This window comes from Lithobates pipiens, unplaced genomic scaffold (genome assembly GCF_037356315.1).
Source record: "Lithobates pipiens isolate NorthernLeopardFrog02 unplaced genomic scaffold, aLitPip1_a1.2 Scaffold_8, whole genome shotgun sequence".
NCBI classification, from domain to species: domain Eukaryota; kingdom Metazoa; phylum Chordata; class Amphibia; order Anura; family Ranidae; genus Lithobates; species Lithobates pipiens.
Genome location: NW_027507903.1, coordinates 411,737,341 through 411,758,197, shown reverse-complemented (window position 1 = coordinate 411,758,197; position 20,857 = coordinate 411,737,341). Strand labels below are relative to the sequence as shown.

The following is a 20,857-nucleotide window of genomic DNA, read 5'->3' as shown; positions in this document are numbered from 1 at the left end:
ACACAAGTCTGTAATATTGCACTTTGGGAACAGCAGAGACTTCAGCCAAAATTTCTGGTGCCAATGTGTCTGGCTATTCTGGTACAAAATTCAATGGATTCAGTGCCCCCTGCTGAGAGAGCCTCCCTACCTGCAGACCCTCTGTTTGGCATAGGAACTTAATTATACAGATCAGCTAACGTATTTACACAGTGCTTATTTCGTTTTCATGTAACAAATGTTATTTTGGAGGTGTTTTTTTTTTATTAATCAAACATCTGGCCAACTTTTGGTCTGTGTATGCAGGTGTCTGTTATACCAATCGACTTCTGTTCAACTACCCTGTCAGATAAAAAATGATTGATCAACGTTTGCAGCCAATGGCTACAGCACTGATCTGTGTGTTCTGACAGCAGTGGAGTCTCTCTGCTATCACAGAATAGAATAGCGCCCTGGGGGAGGAGCTATGTCAAATGTGTGGATCAGCTTATTGGTTCAGGTTTTTCTTTTTTTTTCTTTTTTTTTTTTTTCAACCCTCTGGCTGAGCAAAAAAAAAATTATATATGTATGGTTGGGACGGAGTAAAATCACTTTTTTCTAATAAAGTGGAAAAAAGGCTAACTAAAACCACTGTTTTTAATACTGTCTGGAGCCTGCCTGTCCTGAAGACCCCTGGTGCCTCATATCTTGTCTTGCTGTCATATGTTTGTTGATATGACACAAAGTGAGGAGGAAATCTTCCCAGTGGAATTACTAACCGCAACAAAATCCTGTCAGAGGTTCTAACCCTCCCACATTTTATGCAAACTAAACAGAATTATCTTGTGGAGAATAGGTGTTTCATTTTAGTATTATGTGCCCAATTTACCCCCAGCCTCTAAATTTCTCTACAAATAAAGATGAGGGCAATAGAGGTCTGGTAATTTATGACTGCATACAGCTTGTACAGCACTCTACACAACTCGCACCATTTGTCAAATTTCACTAAATCACCAGACATCACTCACCCCAGTCCTGATATGGGGGAAAGGCAGAAAGGGAGCAAGGCTGGTGCAGAGTGAAGTATTTATTTCCTTTTTAAAGGAGTGATTTTTACTCTTGATGTAGTGAACCAGTGTTTGCCTCAAATGTCCATGCATGTTTTTGGGAGAAGATCTTCTGGATCTAAATTTCCCTGTAAAGGATTGGTTGTTTGAAGTGAACATAAGGTGGTCTTCAGCGAAAGTGAAAATTGCTGCTTTGAGAATCACCTCATTGGTATAAAAACACAGCAGACAAAATCACATCATCTTTTAAATAGGATCTCCGGTCATTTGTACAATATTTAAGTCAGCTGCTACAATTACTGTAGCTGCTGAGCTTTATTAAAGCCACACTTATCTGACACAGGATCCAGCTCTGTCATCACCTGGGCTGGTTCTTCTCCGGTCTTTGGGTCCCCAGCACTTGTGGGAAGCCAGCTGTGACTGCCTGCGTTTGCACAGCTGGTTCCCATGTGTTAATGCGCTGTGATTTTTGAATGGACCCGCGTTCACACGTCACATGTCCCAGGAGGTTGGGGGGACTTCTGCTCTACTCGCCTAAGAAGCAGGTACCTGTCAGAAATATGTACCTACTCCTAGGGGGAAAAAAACATCCAAGAGTGGTAGAGGGAGGAGGAGGAAAAGTGCAATTTCTTGGTTTTTATAAAGTTTAAATGAAAAAGTTTTGATTGCATCAGCGGGAGGCAGATAAACAGAGAAATGATCTTCCCAGTGAAGAGCTGTGCAGGAGGCATGTTAGCACAAGTCTGACCATTTGATTACAGACAAGCTGTGCTCCCATGCAGAAGAAAATTGATCTTGTGGGAATGAATGCGCTTCCATGCCTGGCATGGTCAGTTTGAAATAGGAAAGCAGAGGGACTGGCAGGAGATCACCAGGTATTTCACACAAAGGAAGCAATGCAAAGAGAACAGAACCAGCTGAAATTCACTTAGTGGGTAACTCCTGCAGGATGACCAAAAGAAAAAAAATAGACTCTAATAGTGTATGGTAAGCTTTAGCATATGCCTTCATAGGGGGACTTTTGGATGGACAGGAACACTGGGGAAGGTGAGACCATTACATTACCCTTTATTAGTGGTACCTTTAGGCAGCAAAAATGGCTACTTGGAAGAAAAAAAAGTCTCTATTGGGCAATTTCTTCTTGGTTTTTATAAGGTTAAAACTAAAAGGTTTTGACTTTCCTAATACTTTAAGTAGGTTTTTTTTAATAGTGCCCATATAAAGAATGCTGACAGAACAGCCTAAAAAATGCATTATGTACCTTTCGGAATAGAGCATTTCAGAATAGAAGCTAAGTAAGAAAGTATCAGCTAAACAGGAAAAACAGCTTTGTGAATGAGCCTGTTCTTTTTATTTGTGATGATATCTATGTGAGCAGTTTTTTATGATAGACAAGTGAAAGCCACCCCTTATCTACATTAACTTCCCAGCACTACCATGGTAACATGCAATCATTAGGAAGATTTGGGTCCTATGATTTTGATATTTGAAAATGACAGAGCATTTAGTGGAAACAAACTTTTCCTGATGACTTTTTGGTGAGTCCACTAGGCATTACAATCACATTTTTCCTTTCTGTATGAACTGTATCCCATGAGATGTAAATGTAATTATAGGTTGTGTAACTATAACATAGAGCTGAGAACACAACTATATTTGGGAAATTCAATTTGTTTATGCCACTTGCATGGTTTTCAAAAACCTGATTGTTTTTTTTTTTGGTTTTTTTAGGTGGACGTTGCCAGGCCAAATTTGGTGGAGGAGATTCAGAGGAGGACTAGCAAGTTTTAAGATGTTTAGAAGGACCAAGTTCAATATATATCTGGGTCCACATGTATTCAACACCCCTTGGTTTACAGAATTTATTTATAGGCAACATCAGCGTTAATTGTATATTTCTTCTACTGCTTTGTCCAGATAAGGGAAAGTGTATAATAAACGAGGTCTAATAAAGCATGTGTTGCTGGATTATAAAAACAAAGCTTGAATTCATTTGTGACTTCTGAGATTTTTGAAAATATGTAAGTGAAATATGGGGGCACCTGTTGATGCTGCTAACATCAATCATTTGAATAATTGACCTGGAACATGTATGTGATTTCACCTGTTGCAAGTCAGTGACTTGCAGTACTGTAGCAAGAGATAGCCAAGAAACTAGCAATTTCATCAGAAGGTTAGTGATGGTAACTATATATTTATCTCAGGAAAGGTTTACTTGAAGATTTGGCTGGTTGCCCTGAGCATTTTCTACTTATAACAGAGATGTGAGTTTTCTGGTTGTTATATCTACTAGCTAGACGTAGAGAATTTACGATGGCCCCAAACCCACTTTTCCTCTGCAAGGTATACAGTACTTATGCATCCATTGATCCCTCACAAGTCTGCCCACTGTAGGATTCTACCATGTATAAGCTTCAGTGTTGGAGCTTACACAGGTGGATGACATCACACATACTGGTAGCTTTGCAGATTGGTGAGTATAAAGCTGGGTATACACTGATTTGAAATGTAGCCAGTTCAGCAGGGACCAAATTTTGATCTGTGTAGCCTTCCCTGTGGAGGAGTCTGAATACAATTTCCAGTCAGGGGGAGGTTTCCTGCATCTACCTCACTTGTGAGGATGCGGGAATCCTGTTTTTTTTTGTTTTTTTTAACTATATGTGTGTACCCAGCTTAACTTTCAGAGGGATGAGTTATCAGTGGACTCTTGCCACTTTGCTTTTCCATCCTTTGACCTGCTACATCACTGCGGTGTCCTCTAGTGATGTAGGGTTCAGAGGAAGGCGCAGATGGGTTCAAAAACATTTCACGCGCCTGGAAGTATCAAATGCCAAAGACACTGAGAGACTGCAGTAGCAGAATCGAGGGGTGGCAGGGCACGGAGGCTGTCTGAAAAGTTAGCACAAGAGCTGTACTATTTCAGGGCACCTTTATGTTCCTTTTTATTTTCTGACCGTCACCGGATACAATGTATTACGTTTTTTACACAGCTGAATATACATTAATACTGCTGTGTTTTCAAGCATTTTAATGCACAGTTAAAACACATGATGGGTTATAAAACTATCCTCTTCATGTTTTAGTGCAGTGTGATTTGTATCAATCTTTCTAGCAAAACTTGTTTTTCTAGAAATGTTGTACTACATAGAAATGGTAACGTGTAAAACGCATTTACAGTAAAAATTCTAATACTTAAATTATTTTTTTAAATGCAACCACACATTATGTAAAAGGCATGTTTAAACAGGAGTTAAAATGTGCACTGTATTCAAGGTAGAAATGTAAATGTAATCTTGGGTTGGCCATACATGATTCATTTTTTTTTTTTTTGTTTTAACCAGCAGGTTGAACAAAAAAAATTTACCGATTTTCCCCCATCCACACATTCGAGGTGGATGGGGGAATCACACCTCCTGTGCTATAGCTGGTGGCATCATTCATCATTCCGGAAAAGATCAGGATAGATCAACTTGTGTACAACCAGCTATTGTATACATGGGTGATAATTCGCCCTGTCCCTGCTGAACCAGCCGAATTTCTATCTATGTATGGCCAGCTTAAAGCCCCGTACACACGGTTTGAATGTTGGACGGCATTGGCCAGTTCAATAGAAACTGACTGACATTCGGTATGTGTGTACTGCAGCCAGTCCAACAGAAGCTGGCCGTTCGGCCTGGTCTGCCTACCAGCTCCCGCTCAACACTGACCGGAGTATTTTTGCGCCGGGAGGTCCCCCTGTCAGAACACAAGAGTGGTGGAGATCGCTGTACTAACATTGGATTGGGCCCCGTCCTGAACTGTCTTTTTTTTTTTTTTTTCTTGGTTTAACACGCTGGGTTGTAATAAAAAAATAAATATAGCAGTGTGTTTTAGGCTTAGGGCTGACTGCACATTATTACATGTGTTAGCTTGTTGCAGTATCACTCATTTTCAATAGAGCTCCAAAGTTAGACAATGCACCTGAGAACCAAATAAGCCATTGGCAGCCATTGAGGCTTATAGCCATAAAACTTTGTTTTTCCATTCTAGTGTATTGGCAGCCCATTCTAATGACCGTTTCTTAAAGGAGAAGTACAGTCAAAGCTTGTTTGGCTGTACTTCTCCTGTGATTTACAGGAGTGCAGTTCTTCCTGAACTCCTGTAACCTGTTTTCAGCAGACTGAAGCCCCCTGTTGGCTGACATCACAGAGCCAGCCCAGGCCACCCACATGGCTGGACTGGCACCCAGCTGATCCTGCCCCCTCCACAGCCCAGCACTCTAGTGGGGGGGGGGGGGTTGAGCTCCCCTCAAGAAGCTCTGAAAATCAAGCAATTGGCAGTGTTGGATCACTCAGGTCTTAGAGCTGCCGGGGGGCAGATGCTTCATCCACCCAGGTATGTACGATTCTGAAAAAAAACATACTTTTTTTTTATGCAAAGCATCTTCGTGGACAGATGTGAAAGGGGTCTAAAGGTTTTTACTTTGCTTTCCTATTACATCCCTTACGAGGTTTGTCTGTCCCTGTAGTCTGCAGTTGATATAAAAAGTCTACACACCCCTGTTAAAATGTCAGTTTTTTGTAATGTAAAAAAATTAGAGGAATATAAATCATTTCAGAACTTTTTCCATGTTTAATGTGACCTATGAACTGTACAAATCTAAAAACAAACACATCTTTTAGGCGGGGAGACTTCAAAATAAAAAAGTAAAGTTATGTGATTGCATAATTATGCACACCCTCTTATAACTGGGAATGTAGCTGTGTTTAGAATTAAGCAATCACATTCAAACTCATGTTAAATAGGAGTCGATACACACCTGCCATCATTTAAATTGCCTCTGGTTAACCCCAAATAAAGTTTAGCTATTCTAGTAGGTCTTTCCTGACATTTTCTTAGTCGCATCCTACAGCAAAAGCCATGGTCCGCAGAGAGCTTCCAAAGCATCAGAGGGCTATCATTGTTAAAAAGTATCAGTCAGGAGAAGGGTACAAAAGTATTTCCAAGGCATTAGCTATACCACGGAACACAAAGAAGACAGTTGTTATCAAGTGGAGAAACAATGGCACAACAGTGACATTACCAAGAACTGGACTTCCCTCCAAAATTGATGAAAAGACAAGAAGAAAACTGGTCAGGGAGGCTGCCAAGAGACCTACAGCAAAATTGAAGGAGCTTCAGGAATATATGGCAAGTACTGGCTGTGTGGTACATGTGACAACAATCTCCTGTATGTCTGGACTATGGGGTAGAGTGGCAAGATGGAAGCTTTTTCTTACGAAGGAAAACATCTAAGCCCAGCTAAATTTTGCAAAAACACATCTTAAATTTCCTAAAAGCATGTGGGAAAATGTGTTATGGTCTGAGTAAACCAAGGATGAACTGTTTTGCCATAATTCCTAAAGATATGTTTGGCACAAAAACAACACTGCACGTCACCAAGAAAACACCATACCCACTGTGAAGCATGGTGGTGGCAGCATCATGCTTTTGAGGCTGGTTTTCTTCAGCTTGAACAGGGGCCTTAGTCAAGGTAGATGGAATTATGAACAGTTCCAAATACCACTCAATATTGGCACAAAACCTTCAGGCTTTTGCTAGAAAGCTGAACATGAAGAGGAACATCATCTTTTGGGATGACGACAACCCAATGCATACATCCAAATCAACAAATGGCTCCACCAGAAGAAGATTCAGCTTTTGGAATGGCCCAGACCTGTTTTCCCATTGAAAATCTGTGGGGTGACCTGAAGAGAGCTGTGCACAGGAGATGCCCTCACAATCTGACAGATTTGGAGTGTTTTTGCAAAGAAAAGTGGCCAAATATTGCCAATATGTGCCATGCTGATAAACTCATACCCAAAAAGACTGAGTGCTGTATTAAAATTGTAGCGTTGTACAGTTTATAGGTCACATGATTAAAGGTGGAAAAAGTTCTGAAATTATTTCTTTGTCTCATTTTTTTACATTGCAGAAACCTGACACTTTAACAGGTTTGTGTAGACTTTTATATCCACTGTATATATGGGCAGCACAGTGGTGTAATGGATAGCACTTTTACCTAGTAGTAAGAAGGGTCGCTGGTTCGAATCCCAACCATGATACTACCTGCCTGGAGTTTGCATGTTCTCCCTGTGCCTGCGTGGGTTTCCTCCCACAATCCAAAGACATGCGGGTAGGTTAACTGTAGCCTGTCTAAATTGGTCCTAGTATGTATGAATGTGAGTTGCAGACCTTAGAGTGTAAGCTCCTTCAGGGTAGGGACTGATGTGAATGTATATGTAAAGCGTGCATAAATTGACAGCGTTATACAAGTACCTGAAATAAATATAGCAAGGAAAATGTTGGAAATGATGAGGGTGACCCACACCTCGCAACAAATATTAGCAATTAGCATTCTCTCATTATCGGTTGGAAAATTTTTGGAAAGAAACACGTGCGAATACCTTTTTGTGTTCATAGGTTTTTGTTTTTGTTTTCTGGTGTCAGTGTTACCTTTTTTTTTTTTTGACTCCCCCCCCCCCCATCTTCACAAACCCCTTTCTCATTGAGAGTGACAAACATTGTATTTTTTTTTTTTTTTTTGTAATGTACGGCACCACACATCTATTCACCCTAGTTTAAAATAGGTTCTTTATTTTAAAATACAAAACACCTGCCTATGTATTTATGTGGCAGGGGTGTAATGAGAAAAACAGCTTTATGGCTATATAAGCCTTGATGGCTGATAACATTGAAATCTGGTTCTCTGCCTGCTTGCAGTCAATCAAGATTTCTTGGCTGTGCAGCGAACCATATCAAGTGTTTCACAAGGGAAAAGTAAACATATTAATTACTTTAGTGTCAGTCTGCATCCTCTCCACTGCAGACTGTTGTGTCATGGAATGAGAATTGTAATAAAGAATAAAGCCTTGTACACACAATCAGAAAATTGAACACAAAATACCGCTTTTAAAGTGATCGTACGATAATCTGATTGTTCATGTGCAGCTTTCAAGAACCGATCATGACAGTGAAATTATCGGAACAGACAAACCCGAAAAATTTTCTTGCACGATACCAGAACTAAAATGTTTTGTTTAACCAGTACAGCATTCGTCTGAAAAAAATTGAAAGATCCGGACAACACATGCTCAGAAAAGAAAGAATACAACACATTACGTCACTTCCGCAATTTTATTCTGTCGTATGAGAATTTTTGTAACTTTAGTAAGACTTGAGACTTGCAAAAAAAAAATGATAACCATTCGTCCGATATACTTATGGTATGGTAGTGGAGAGCAGGTCAGTGTCTGCAAAAACAGTACAGCAGGGTGCTATCTTTGGACAAATTAAAACAAAGGCATAACGTCTAACTTGAATTCATAGAACACCACTTATAATTATAAAGACGTTTTTTTTCTTGTCCATTGGGGCAGTGGTCATCAACCCTTTCCTCAGGGCCCACTAACAGGCCAGATTTTATGTATTACCTTGGGGGAGATGCAGACTAGAATACTGCAATCACTGAGCAGCAAATGATATCACCTGTGATGTATTTCAGTTATCTTGCAAACCTGGCCTGTTAGTGGGCCCTGAGGATAGGGTTGATGACCACTGCATTGAGGGACACTGGAAGTCTTTAACCACTTAAGGGGAGAGCTTCACGTACATGTACTGCAGCAGGGCAGCCCTTAAGAGCATGATCACGTACTTGTACGTCATCGCTGTTGTCGGCTTTGGGGTGCACGTGCCATCGGAGCTGTGCTCCTGCTGTGCTTGGACCAGCAGGAGCCAATCAGCGGGTCCGGTGGCCGCCCAAGATCATTCAGAGGAGAGACAGAACAGTGGTCTGCCTATGTAAACAGGTAGTGATGGGCTCTGCGTGCTCAAAACCTCTCTGCAGCTGCAAACTGGGAAATGTCTCATTGTCTGTGATTAGGGCTATGCATTGTCTGTTTCCTGGCATGATCAGGCGCATGAAATTTCTAACACGCCCAAACCCATCACTCTACACAAGGCAGACCACCGTTCTGTGAGGGAGGAAAATTTAGATCTTTTGTTTCTGCTAATTAGAAACACGGATCTTTGTTTTCCTCCATTGTCAGTGTCCCTCCCCCACACATAGTTAGAAAGCACTCCCTAGGAGCACACTTAAAGGGATTGTAAAGTAAATTTTGTATTTTTTTTTTAAATAACAAACATGTTATACTTACCTCCACTGTGCAGCTCGTTTTGCAGAGTGGCCCCGAACCTGCTCTTCTGGGGTCCCTCGGCGGCTGTCTCTGCTTCCTCCCGCAGGTACTTCTCACGTTCATGCGAGCTCCCTTGCATGGTGAGAAGCACTTGCGGGCGCGCTCCCGTGATACAACCGTCGGCTATAGCCGCTTGCTGTATCACACGGCCCCCGCCCCCGGCGCGCCACGTCATTGGATGTGATTGACAGCAGCGTGAGCCAATGGCTGCGCTGCTTTCAATCCATCCACTGCAGCCAATCAGCGGCCAGGCTGAGCGGCGAAGAGAACGTCGGGGCAAGCGTGGGACTTTCGAGGGGTCAGGTAAGTAAAACGGGGGGGCTGGGGGCGCCGGCAGTGTGAGATGTTTTTTCACCTTAATGCATAGAATGCATTAAGGTAAAAAAAAAAACATTTACCTTTACAAGCCCTTTAAGACTTTGATGGCCCCTGCCAGTGTAATTTATACAGTGACAGTGCAATATTTTTTAGCACTGATCACTGTGTTACTGGTCCCCAAAAAGTGTCACTTAGTGTCAGATTTGTCTGCAGCATAGTCGCAGTCCTGCTAAAAATCGCTGATCACTGCCATTACTAGTAAAAACAACAAAAAATAAGTCTGTAAAAATATCCCATAGTTTGTAGACAATATAACTTTTGGGCAAACCAATCAATATATGCTTATTGGGATTTTTTTTGACCAAAATATGTACGTAGCAGAATACACGTTGGCCTAAATTTATGAAGAAACTCATTTTTTACATATTTATATTGGATTTGTTTTATAGCAGAAAGTAAAAAATAATGTTTTGTTTTTTTAAATTGTTGGTCAAAAAATTGTTGGCAAAAAAAAAAAACCACCCCAAAAAAAAGCTTTATTTGTGGGGAAAAAAAAGGACATAAATTTTGTTTGGGTACAACGTCGCACGACTGTGCAACTGTCAGTTAAAGCAACGCAGTGCAGTATCGCAAAAAATGGCCTGGTCAGGAAGGGGTAAAACCTTCTGGAGCTGGAGTGGTTAAAGGAGATCTAAACTCTCAATCATGATTAACTATTTTAAATCCTTATGCTGCTAGCATTAGTAAACTGAAAGGTATATTGTATTTTTTTTTTAACCTTTCTTTACATTTCTGTAGTTACTTCTTGCTTTCTGGGCTTGGTCAAAATGATGTCATTAATCTTATTAGTCTTCATGTGCATTTTTTTTTTTTTAACCTGGAGGAGAGGCTTTCTTAGCTAAGAACACCCTCCTGCCCACATGTCTGAGTTAAAAGCAAATGTAGTCCAGGAAGTACAGTAAGGCCCCTTTCACACTACCACAACTTCAAAGTCGTGCGATTTTGCCGCAGTTTCAGGGAATGCCTGTGTAATACCTATCAAAGTCAGGCCAAAGTAGTACAGGGACTACTTTGAAGTCGCACAGATCTAAATGGTACTCATTGGAAATCATGGGGTACGACTTGTCATGCGACTTTGCAGGACAAGTCGAACAAGTGTCAGAGGGGCCTAAATGCCACATGAATCATCTGTCCTTACTCAAGATGGCTGCAGCTAGACATGCTAGGGGGTTGTTTTTCAATTAAATTTTCTGACGCCAACATGGCAGCTGTCACGTACCTGGTGGAAGGAGCCCGGAGTGCAGGGAGCGGCCTCTCGTAAGCCTCTGGCTCGAGATCCCCTGAGAGTGGGAACAGGGACTCTAGAGGTCAGAGGGCACAAGTGCCAAGTCAGTGATGGTGGGTATGGCCCTGGAGCTGGCGTCAGACAGCAGCGGGTGCAGGCAAGTGGTTTTGGAACAGCTGGTGAGCAGTCAGCGGCTGGCAGCAGGTGCAGGAGATAGTACAGGAACGGCTGGCAGGCGGGCAACAGGCAGCAGCGGTCACAGAAGGCAGACTGGAGCGGCTGGCAGGCGGCAACTGACGACAGTGGTCACAGATGGCAGACTGGATCAGCTGGCAAACAGCAGGGTCAAACACAGGCCGGGTCGTCAACGGGCAGGCAGCAGAAGTACCGAAGGAGAAGGCAGAAGCGTGGTCAGGAAGGCCGAGGGTCAAGGCTGGCAGCAAGCAGGAGTAATCAGGAACAGGCCGGGTAGATCAGAGGCAGGAACAATCAGGTTAGCAGAAGTAACTCACAGGAACGCTGTAGACAGAACAGCACCGGGCCACTAGAACGGATTCCTTAAAAAGCCCTCTGGGCGCCAAGAACGGTCGCACGGCGTGCCCGCGCGCGCCCACGTGAAACCGTGCAACCGTTCGTGACCCCGCGCACCCGCGTGCGCACGTTCGCAACCTCGCGCACCCGCGTGCGCTCGCTTGTACCTGCTCGCACCCGCGTGCGTCCGTTCGCGCTAACGCACGCCCAGGAAGACCTATTAGCGCTCAACGGACCAATTCTGTGAATAGGTCTTCCATGGGCCGCTGGATCTCGGGAACGACCATGACATTGCCCCCCCCCCCCCCAAGGGGCAGCCTCCGGATGCCCAATTGAGCCATTTTACTCGGATGGGCCCTCTCAAAGGCGAGAATCAGTCTTCTGGCATGAATGTTAGATTCAGGTTCCCAAGAATTTTCTTCGGGTCCGTACCCTTTCCACTTCACCAGGAATTGAACTTGATTCCGTCTACGCCTACAGTCCAAGATAGATTCCACCTCGTACTCGACTTCACCGTCGATGATCACAGGTTCAGGTGGAACAACCCTCCGGCTGTCAAAGGGATCCGGGACGGCTGGTTTGAGTAAAGCTACATGAAATACGGGGTGAATCCGGAACGATTCTGGCAGTTTTAGCTCAAATGCTACGTCATTTATCTTCTTCACAATTGGGAAGGGACCCACAAACCTTGGCCCCAACTTTTTAGTAGGACAGGCCATCTTTAGGTTCAATGTGGAGAGCCAAACCTGGTCCCCAACTTTGAGTTCAAGTTCCCCCCTTCTTCTCCTGTCAAAGACTTCTTTATTATATCTTTGGGTCTTAGCCATGGTCTCCTGCAGCAGTCTGTTATTGGAGCTGAAAAAGTCAATACTCTCCTGGACCGCTGGTACCGGGCTTTCAGGCAGGTCTTTGGACAGAAATGAGGGATGGAAGCCATAGTTAGCGAAGAACGGGGACTGACTTGTGGCAGAGTGGATGGAGTTATTGTAAGCAAATTCTGCTAACGGGAGCAAAGGAGCCCAGTCGTCCTGAGAAAAAGACAAGAAACAGCGCAGGTACTGCTCCAGCGTCTGGTTCGTCCGTTCTGTTTGCCCATTGGTCTGTGGGTGGTAAGCAGATGAGAGACAAAGATCAATCTTCAAGGCCCTGCAAAGTACTCTCCAGAATTTAGACGTGAATTGCACTCCCCGATCAGAAGTAATGTTTGCGGGAACGCCATGTAGCTTCACAATTTCTTTAATAAATACCTCGGCTGTTTCCGCAGCGGAGGGGGTGCCCTTCATCGGCAAGAAGTGGGCCATCTTGGTTAGCCTGTCCACTACCACAAAGATTGTGGAATAGCCTTCTGATGGTGGAAGCTCTACGATAAAGTCCATTGATATCATCCGCCAAGGCCTCTCTGGGACAGGTAATGGTTTCATCAGACCCCAGGCCCTGGACTTGTTGTTTTTGTTCCGGATGCAGATGACACATGCCTCCACGTACTTCTTACAGTCAGACTTCAACTGGGGCCACCAAAAGGTGCGCTGAACCAATTCGGTGGTCTTAAGGGCTCCGAAATGGCCGGCCAGCGGTTGATCATGGCATGCACTGAGGACTGGCACCCGAGTCTCCTGGGGAACAAAAATTTTGCCTTCATACCAGAGAAGTTCGTCTTTGGCCAGAAGTGTGACGTTAGGTGGAGGAGTGGCACCAGCGGAAGCTTGCTTGATCAGAGACAGCAGATCTGTTTGAAGGAGAAGAAAGTTCCCTGAGGTCAGGATGGTATCTGGATGTGGAGAAGTCTCTGGCTCGTTGAACATTCGAGACAGGGCGTCCGGTTTGGTATTCTTGGACCCCGGGCGATAAGTTATATGAAATGAAAACCGGGAAAAGAAAAGAGCCCATCTGGCCTGACGTGGCCTCAACCTCTTGGCGGACTTCAAATACTCCAGATTTTTATGATCTGTGTAAATAAGGATTGGATGTGTGGCCCCCTCCAGTAGGTAGCGCCATTCTTCGAGGGCCACTTTAATGGCTAATAGCTCCCGATCTCCGACGTCGTAATTCGCCTCTGCTTCGGATAGCTTGCGGGAAAAGAATGCGACTGGGTGCAAACGGGACCTAAGCCCATGTCTCTGGGATAGAATCGCCCCAACCGCAATCTCAGAGGCATTGACCTCTAGAATATAAGGCCGGGTCGGGTCAGGATGCTTGAGAATAGAGGCCGACACAAACAAGTTCTTCAGAGTAGAGAAGGCTTCCTGAGCCTCTGGGGACCATTGAAACTTCAGACCCTGCCTGGTCAGTCTTGTGATGGGGGCTATAATAGTGGAAAATCCTCTAATAAATTTCCTATAAAAATTCGCAAATCCAACGAATCGCTGGACCCCTTTTCTGTCAGTGGGAGCGGGCCAATCACGGATAGCGGAGATCTTCTGAGGGTCCATCTCGATGCCATCTACAGAAATTACCAGCCCCAGAAATTGAATGCTTTGTTGTTCGAAAGTACATTTCTCCGGTTTGGCATATAGCCCGTGAAGTCGGAGTCGGAATAGTACTTTCCTGACATGTTCCCGGTGTTCTGCCAGGGAGGAGGAGAAGATCAGGATGTCGTCCAGATAGGTAATGACGAACAGGTCTAGGTAGTCTCTGAAGATGTCGTTGATGAAGTGCTGGAATGTGGCGGGAGCGTTACATAAACCGAAGGGCATGACCAGGTACTCAAAATGCCCGAAGCGAGTACTGAAGGCAGTCTTCCACTCGTCGCCATCACGGATGCGGACCAGATTGTAGGCCCCCCGGAGATCCAGCTTCGAAAATACTGCTGCTGACCCCAGTCTTTGGAAGAGTTCCGGCACAAGTGGTAGAGGATAACGATTCTTAATAGTTATCTTGTTAAGGGCCCGGTAGTCAACGCAGGGGCGCAGGGTCTGGTCCTTCTTTTCCACGAAGAAGATTCCCGCTCCCGCCGGTGAAGTAGAGGGACGTATAAATCCCTTCCTTAGATTATCATCCAGGTAAGTCTTCAAAGCCACCAACTCAGTCTCTGATAGTGGGAAAATTCTCCCAAAGGGGATTTCTGCCCCTGGAAGTAATTCAATAGGACAGTCATATGGCCTGTGAGGGGGTAAGGTCTCCGCACCCTTTTTACTAAACACATCCAGGTAATCATGGTAGGCAGGTGGTACAGCTTGGCGGGTTTCTGCGTCAACTTCCAGGCAGAGCAACGAAGAGGAGGCCTGGTCGGTTCCCGACAAGCAGTGCTGGAGACAGTAAGGTGAGAGGAATCTTAATTCCCCGGTGGACCAGTCAATAAGGGGGTTATGTGCCTTTAGCCAGGGCATGCCGAGAATGATAGGGAAGAGGGGAGAAGTAATAACATCCAGACAGAGCAACTCTTGGTGGATCCCGGCAATAGAGGTCAATAAGGGCTGAGTCTCCTGGGTTACAGGACCGGACTTGAGAGTAGAACCATCGGCCAGATGTATAGAAAGTCCCCTTGCCCTGGGCCGGAGAGGGATGTTATGTCTTGTGGCGAAAGATAAGTCCATAAAACCACTGCAAGCTCCCGAATCAATAATGGCGTTGGTCTGGACGTTCCCTCCTGGTAGCTGCAAGGAAATGGACACAGTCAAATGGGAGGTAGTACTAGGACAGTCTAACGTAAGGGCAGGAGACACGGAGAGGCACTTACGGAGCTTGGCAGGGCAACTACGCACAAAGTGTCCAGACCCTCCACAGTATAAGCAGAGATTTCCCTCCCGACGGCGTTGGCGTTCTTCTGGCGTTAAGGAAGGCCTAAGTAGGCCCAGCTGCATGGGCTCGGGGAGATCCTGGTTCGTCGTGGTGACAGCGGGAGAGGCAGGATGAGGAGAGCTGGGGACCCGAGGAAGCATCCACACCGGACGGGGAATTGTTGAGGACCGCTCCAGACGGCGTTCCCTCAGCCGCCTATCTATTTGGATAGCTAGCTCCACCAATGCTTCTAAAGTCTCTGGAATGCCCACTCGGGCGAGCTCGTCCTTTAAGGGTTCCGATAGGCCCATACGGAACTGATAGCGTAATGCTGCATTGTTCCAATCTGTGTCGGAACTCCAGCGTCGGAATTCCGACACATAGTCCTCTACAGGTCGGCGGCCTTGCTGTAGTGAGTGCAGGGCTGCTTCAGCGGTGGCGGTTAATTGTGGGTCTTCATATAACCGCGACATGGTCCGAAAGAAGATGTCCAGGGTTTCAAGGGAAGGATCCTTCTTCTCTAGTAAGCGGTGGGCCCAGGACTGAGGTTCGCCAGTTAGTAGAGAGATGACATAACCCACCTTGGTGGCCTCAAGGGAAAAGGTCCTGGGCTGGAGAGCGAAGAAAAGTTCACACGAATTGCGAAAAGTCCGGAAATTTCCACGATCTCCAGAGAATCTCTCGGGTGTGGGCACCCTGGGTTCGGGGGGCAGCATCACTACAGCAGGAGTAGCAGAAGTCCCGGAAGCAGCTGGAGAGGCAGTAGACAGGGCCTGGACCCGTTCCTCCAGCTGACTATAGCCCTCCTGTAAACTCTTCACCGCTTGAGTGAGTCCTGCGAGGTGGCGGCAAAGTTCGTCCATAGGAGAGGCTCCCTGCGTGGGCTCGGACATGGCTGTTCTGTACTGTCACGTACCTGGTGGAAGGAGCCTGGAGTGCAGGGAGCGGCCTCTCGTAAGCCTCTGGCTCGAGATCCCCTGAGAGTGGGAACAGGGACTCTAGAGGTCAGAGGGCACAAGTGCCAAGTCAGTGATGGTGGGTATGGCCCTGGAGCTGGCGTCAGACAGCGGCGGGTGCAGGCAGGTGGTTCTGGAACAGCTGGTGAGCAGTCAGCGGCTGGCAGCAGGTGCAGGAGATAGTACAGGAACGGCTGGCAGGCGGGCAACAGGCAGCAGCGGTCACAGAAGGCAGACTGGAGCGGCTGGCAGGCGGCAACTGACGACAGTGGTCACAGATGGCAGACTGGATCAGCTGGCAAACAGCAGGGTCAAACACAGGCCGGGTCGTCAACGGGCAGGCAGCAGAAGTACCGAAGGAGAAGGCAGAAGCGTGGTCAGGAAGTCCGAGGGTCAAGGCTGGCAGCAAGCAGGAGTAATCAGGAACAGGCCGGGTAGATCAGAGGCAGGAACAATCAGGTTAGCAGAGGTAACTCACAGGAACGCTGTAGACAGAACAGCACCGGGCCACTAGAACGGATTCCTTAAAAAGCCCTCTGGGCGCCAAGAACGGTCGCACGGCGTGCCCGCGCACGCCCACGTGAAACCGTGCAACCGTTCGTGACCCCGCGCACCCGCGTGCGCACGTTCGCAACCTCGCGCACCCGCGTGCGCTCGTTTGTACCTGCTAGCACCTGCGTGCGTCTGTTCGCGCTAACGCGCGCCCAGGAAGACCTATTAGCGCTCAACGGACCAATTCTGTGAATAGGTCTTCCATGGGCCGCTGGATCTCGGGAACGACCATGACAGCAGCATACTAGTGATAGAGCTCCACCTCTTGTCCACTCCCTCAGGACCGGTGAATAGCATTAAAAGGGAGTAGTTAGTCGCCACCCTTCTTGGGCTTAGTTTTTCCCTGGTGAATCCATACATCCAAGCAGTCAAGCAGGCCATTACATGGGAGAGGAGGATAGACCAAACTAGGCAAAGTCCTGCTTTCCCTTCCTCTAAAATGCCAAACCTTTTTTCCCTTTATGACTGAGATTAAGGATGTCATAAAACAAGAATGGCAGAAATAAGAGAAAAGATTCTCATTCAATAGACTGCACAAATTGTACCCCCTGCACCAGGCAAATGTGGCTTCACTCGACTCCCCTCCGACTAGACACAGCAGTGAGAAACAAAATGATACCCCAGCTCCACTGCCAATATGAAAGTCCACAAGCTGTGATCCGGTGCTCTAGCCAGGACGTTCAAGCCCCAAATACAATACGTGAATCAAAAAGGGCTGGCAACTTGGTTGCTCTTAAATAAAAGTCCCTTATTGGTTACATGGGTACGCTGCGTTTCAGCTAAGAAGCCTTCTTTAAAGCATGATGAAGGCTTCTTAGCCGAAACGTGTCAGCATATAGCCTGTACCTGTGTACCCATGTAACCAATAAAGGACTTCCGAGTTACAGCCCTTTTTGATTCAAGAAGACGCAGCAGTGGTCCAACTAGCAAAAAATATTACCCTTCCTATGGAGGACTAATAAGCCTCATTTAAGGATATGATGGATAGAAAAATAGATCAGGATCCCAATAGGGCCTGTCAGGCGGCCGGTGCAGCCTGTTGCCCAGCCATAGCCCTCACCTCACCTGAACCCAAAACATTGAGGCAGCGGTAAAAGAAGAGGTGCCTAGAGCAGATATTGTTTGGACGCTGGATGAATTGAAGGTATCATCAGATTTTGCAAGTCACTCCACAGATTCAATGGGGTTTAAGTCTGGGCTCTGACTAGGCCATGCAAGGACATTCCCCTTTCTCTCATTCAACCACTGTGTGGTCAATTTTGCTGTGTGCTTTGGATCATTGTCATGTTGGAAGATAAACCTTCTTCCCATTCACAACTTTCTGGCAGAGGGCAGCAGATTTTCCTCATATCCATTTTTCTTCTATCCTGGCAAGTGCTACAGTCCCTGCTGCAGAGAAACACCCCCATAACAGTATATTTTCACCTCCATACTGTAGGAATGGTGTTCATTTCTGATTTCACTGTACTGGGTGTCATCAGCTCAACTGCACACTTGCTGACAGTTCCAAATTCTGGAGTCCTCTTTAGCTCCATTGGGTGTTGCTGGATCATATACCATTTCACTTTTTTACTGCAGTGATGCAAGACTTTATGACCCAAATCACCAAGTTATTTGCTGAGTTTGATCACAGAGGTCACAAGTATGCTCCTGTGCCCAGTCCTGCGGATTCTATATCTGATTTGTCCACAGTCCTAGTGGCTTTCTAGCATTTGGCCCCAGAGACTCTGATTTTTTGTTGTTCCAGACTTGATTGCTGAACTTACCTCTGAGGTGAGGCACTTTACTTCTATTACTCCCAAGTGAAGGGGGAACTCAATAATCATGCATTTCCAGTTTTAGATCATCTAAAACTTCTGAAGCCACAAGGCCTCATCCAGATAAGCTGTGTACTCCGCCTGTGTTCTTATTAGCTTTGTATCAATTTGGTGAGGATTTTATTTTGAAGTGATCAACACCCATTGTGGCAGAGTCCCATCTTAACTAGGCGCTTACTATTTCAGCTGAGGATGGAGTACTCTACTCTTTTTAAAGACCCAACTGAAAAGCCCTTTCTGCTCTGTTGTCACTGGTGGCTCTTGCTACTTATCCCATCTGGGTTTTTACTTCCAATGTCTGGATGTGATTCGATCACATGGCCATTACTTCTTTCTGATAGAATGTTTACATTTTTGTCATTCCAGATGGACCCTGAAAAGGTGCGCTAGCTTCTTGGTCCACCATTTCTAGGTGACTTAGGCAGACTACCATTCAAGCATATGATCTCAAGAATCTGGTTACCCCTACCTATCAAGGCACACACCACTTGGTCTGTGATGCCAAAAAGTCCAAGCGGCAACTGTTTCCCAGATTTGCAAGGCTGCCACCTGGTCTTCTCATCACACATTCATGACATTCAACCAGATGACTGCTTTGGCCTCATCTGATGCCAGCTTCAGGTACTTCAAGTGGGTCTTTGGGATTGTTAAGTGTTTGCTGTGTTGTCTAGTCTACCCCTCAGATGGACTGCTTTTGGACCTGACAAAGTTTGAAGACTTCCCTTGTCCCTCATGGACAAGAAAGAAAAAGTATTTTTTTCCTTTTGTACTCACCGTAAAATCCTTTCTTGGAAGATACAGATGCCACCCCTCTGTATTTTATAATCATGCTCTCGGTAATGCTTTGTTACAAAACTAAGTAATGCTGGTAGAGTGAACAATTATCCTGGACTAGCCTATGGTATTTTTATGTTTGCCCGTGTCCAATCTTCCTGTAGGCAGCAGTAAAACTCAAAAGTTAAAGACTTCCTATGACTGTCAATGGAATACAACAAAAAGTATTTTACGATGAGTACAAAAATCCTATTTTTTTTTTTTCAAAGCGCTTCCCACATAGCAACAACAATTAAATGTTTGGGAAGCATATGTAATAATAATAATAAAAAATGTTATGCAACCCTTATGCCGCGTACACACGATCAGACTATCCGGCGGACTTAGTCTGGCGGACAAACCGCTGGAAAGTCCGCCAAATTTCCGAACGAGCGGACCTGCCCACACACCGGACTTTTCCGGCAGACGTAGTCCACCGGTTTATCTGCCGTACTTTTGAAATGAACGGACTTGCCCACACACTGAGGAAAGTCCATTCATTTTGAACGCTGCTCCAGGTAGCTGGGACTAGCAAAGGAAGTCAATGTCGCCGCCTTTGGCGGTGAGATTGACACGCCGCTGGCCCCGTCACCTGGTATGGACTTAAAGGGGAAGCCCTACGCCGAAAAAACAGCGTGGGGGTCCCCCCCCCAAGTTCCATATAAGACCCTTATCCGAGCACGCAGCCCAGCCGGTCAGGAAAGGGGATGGGGAAAAGGGAGCGCCCCCCCTCCTGAGCCATACCAGGCCACGTGCCCTCGACATGGGGGGGTGCTTTGGGGAAGGGGGGCCCTGCGGCCCCCTCGCCCCAAAGGACCTTGTCCCCATGTTGATGAGGACAAGGGCCTCTTCCCGACAACCCTGGCCGTTGGTTGTCAGGGGTCTGCGGGCGGGGGGCTTATCGGAATCCGGGAGCCCCCTTTAATAAGGGGCCGCCAGATCTCAGCCCCCACCCTATGTGAATGAGTATGGGGTACAATGTACCCCTACCCATTCACCTGTGAAAAAAATGTAAATAAAACACAACACACAAGGGTTAAAAATAATTTATTGCACAGCTCCGGGGGTCTTCTCGCCGGACTCCTCCCCTATCTTCTGCTAGCTCTTTTACTAGCGGAGGAGCCCGGCTTTCTTCTTCGCCATTGCCCGGGGCTCTTCTTCCGACTTCGGGGGTCTAGTCCCCCTCTTCGGTTCTTCTTGCCGGGCCTCCGCTCCTTCTTCCAGCTCTTTTACTGGCGGTGGGACGGTCTTCTGTCTCCGCTGTCTTCACCGCCTTCTGTTCTTCTCTTCTTATTCCTTGAGATGTTGACTCGTCGCTGTCTCTGGCCGTAATGACAGGGACGTGTTGCGTCAGCATCCTCTGGGACTGTGACATCATAATGGGCAGGGACATCACCTGGCGATGTCCCTATATAAGTCACTGCACGCCGTGTCCCTGCCATTGTGGCCAGAGAGTGGGTCAAGTCAACATCTCAAGGAAGAAGAGCAAGAAGAAGAGAAGGCGGCAGCGATAGAAGTCCGGGCCACTGCTTGTAAAAGAGCTGGAAGAAGACGCGGAGGCCCGGCAAGAAGAACCGAAGAGGGTGACAAGACCCCCCAAAGAGGGGGACAAGACCCCGAAGTCGGAAGA

At 46.2% G+C, this 20,857-nt stretch overlaps 1 protein-coding gene across 1 annotated transcript in view; it reads left to right on the top strand.

Annotated features, from left to right (window-relative positions):
- Nucleotides 1–3,006, top strand: part of HARS1 (histidyl-tRNA synthetase 1) — a gene marked incomplete in the record, with an annotated part of 58,612 nt that extends 55,606 nt beyond the window's left edge. The window contains 1 exon segment of the mRNA XM_077474145.1: nt 2,757–3,006. Within this exon segment, the coding sequence (XP_077330271.1) occupies nt 2,757–2,816 (60 nt within the window).
- Between the last annotated feature and the right edge of the window lie 17,851 nt (nt 3,007–20,857).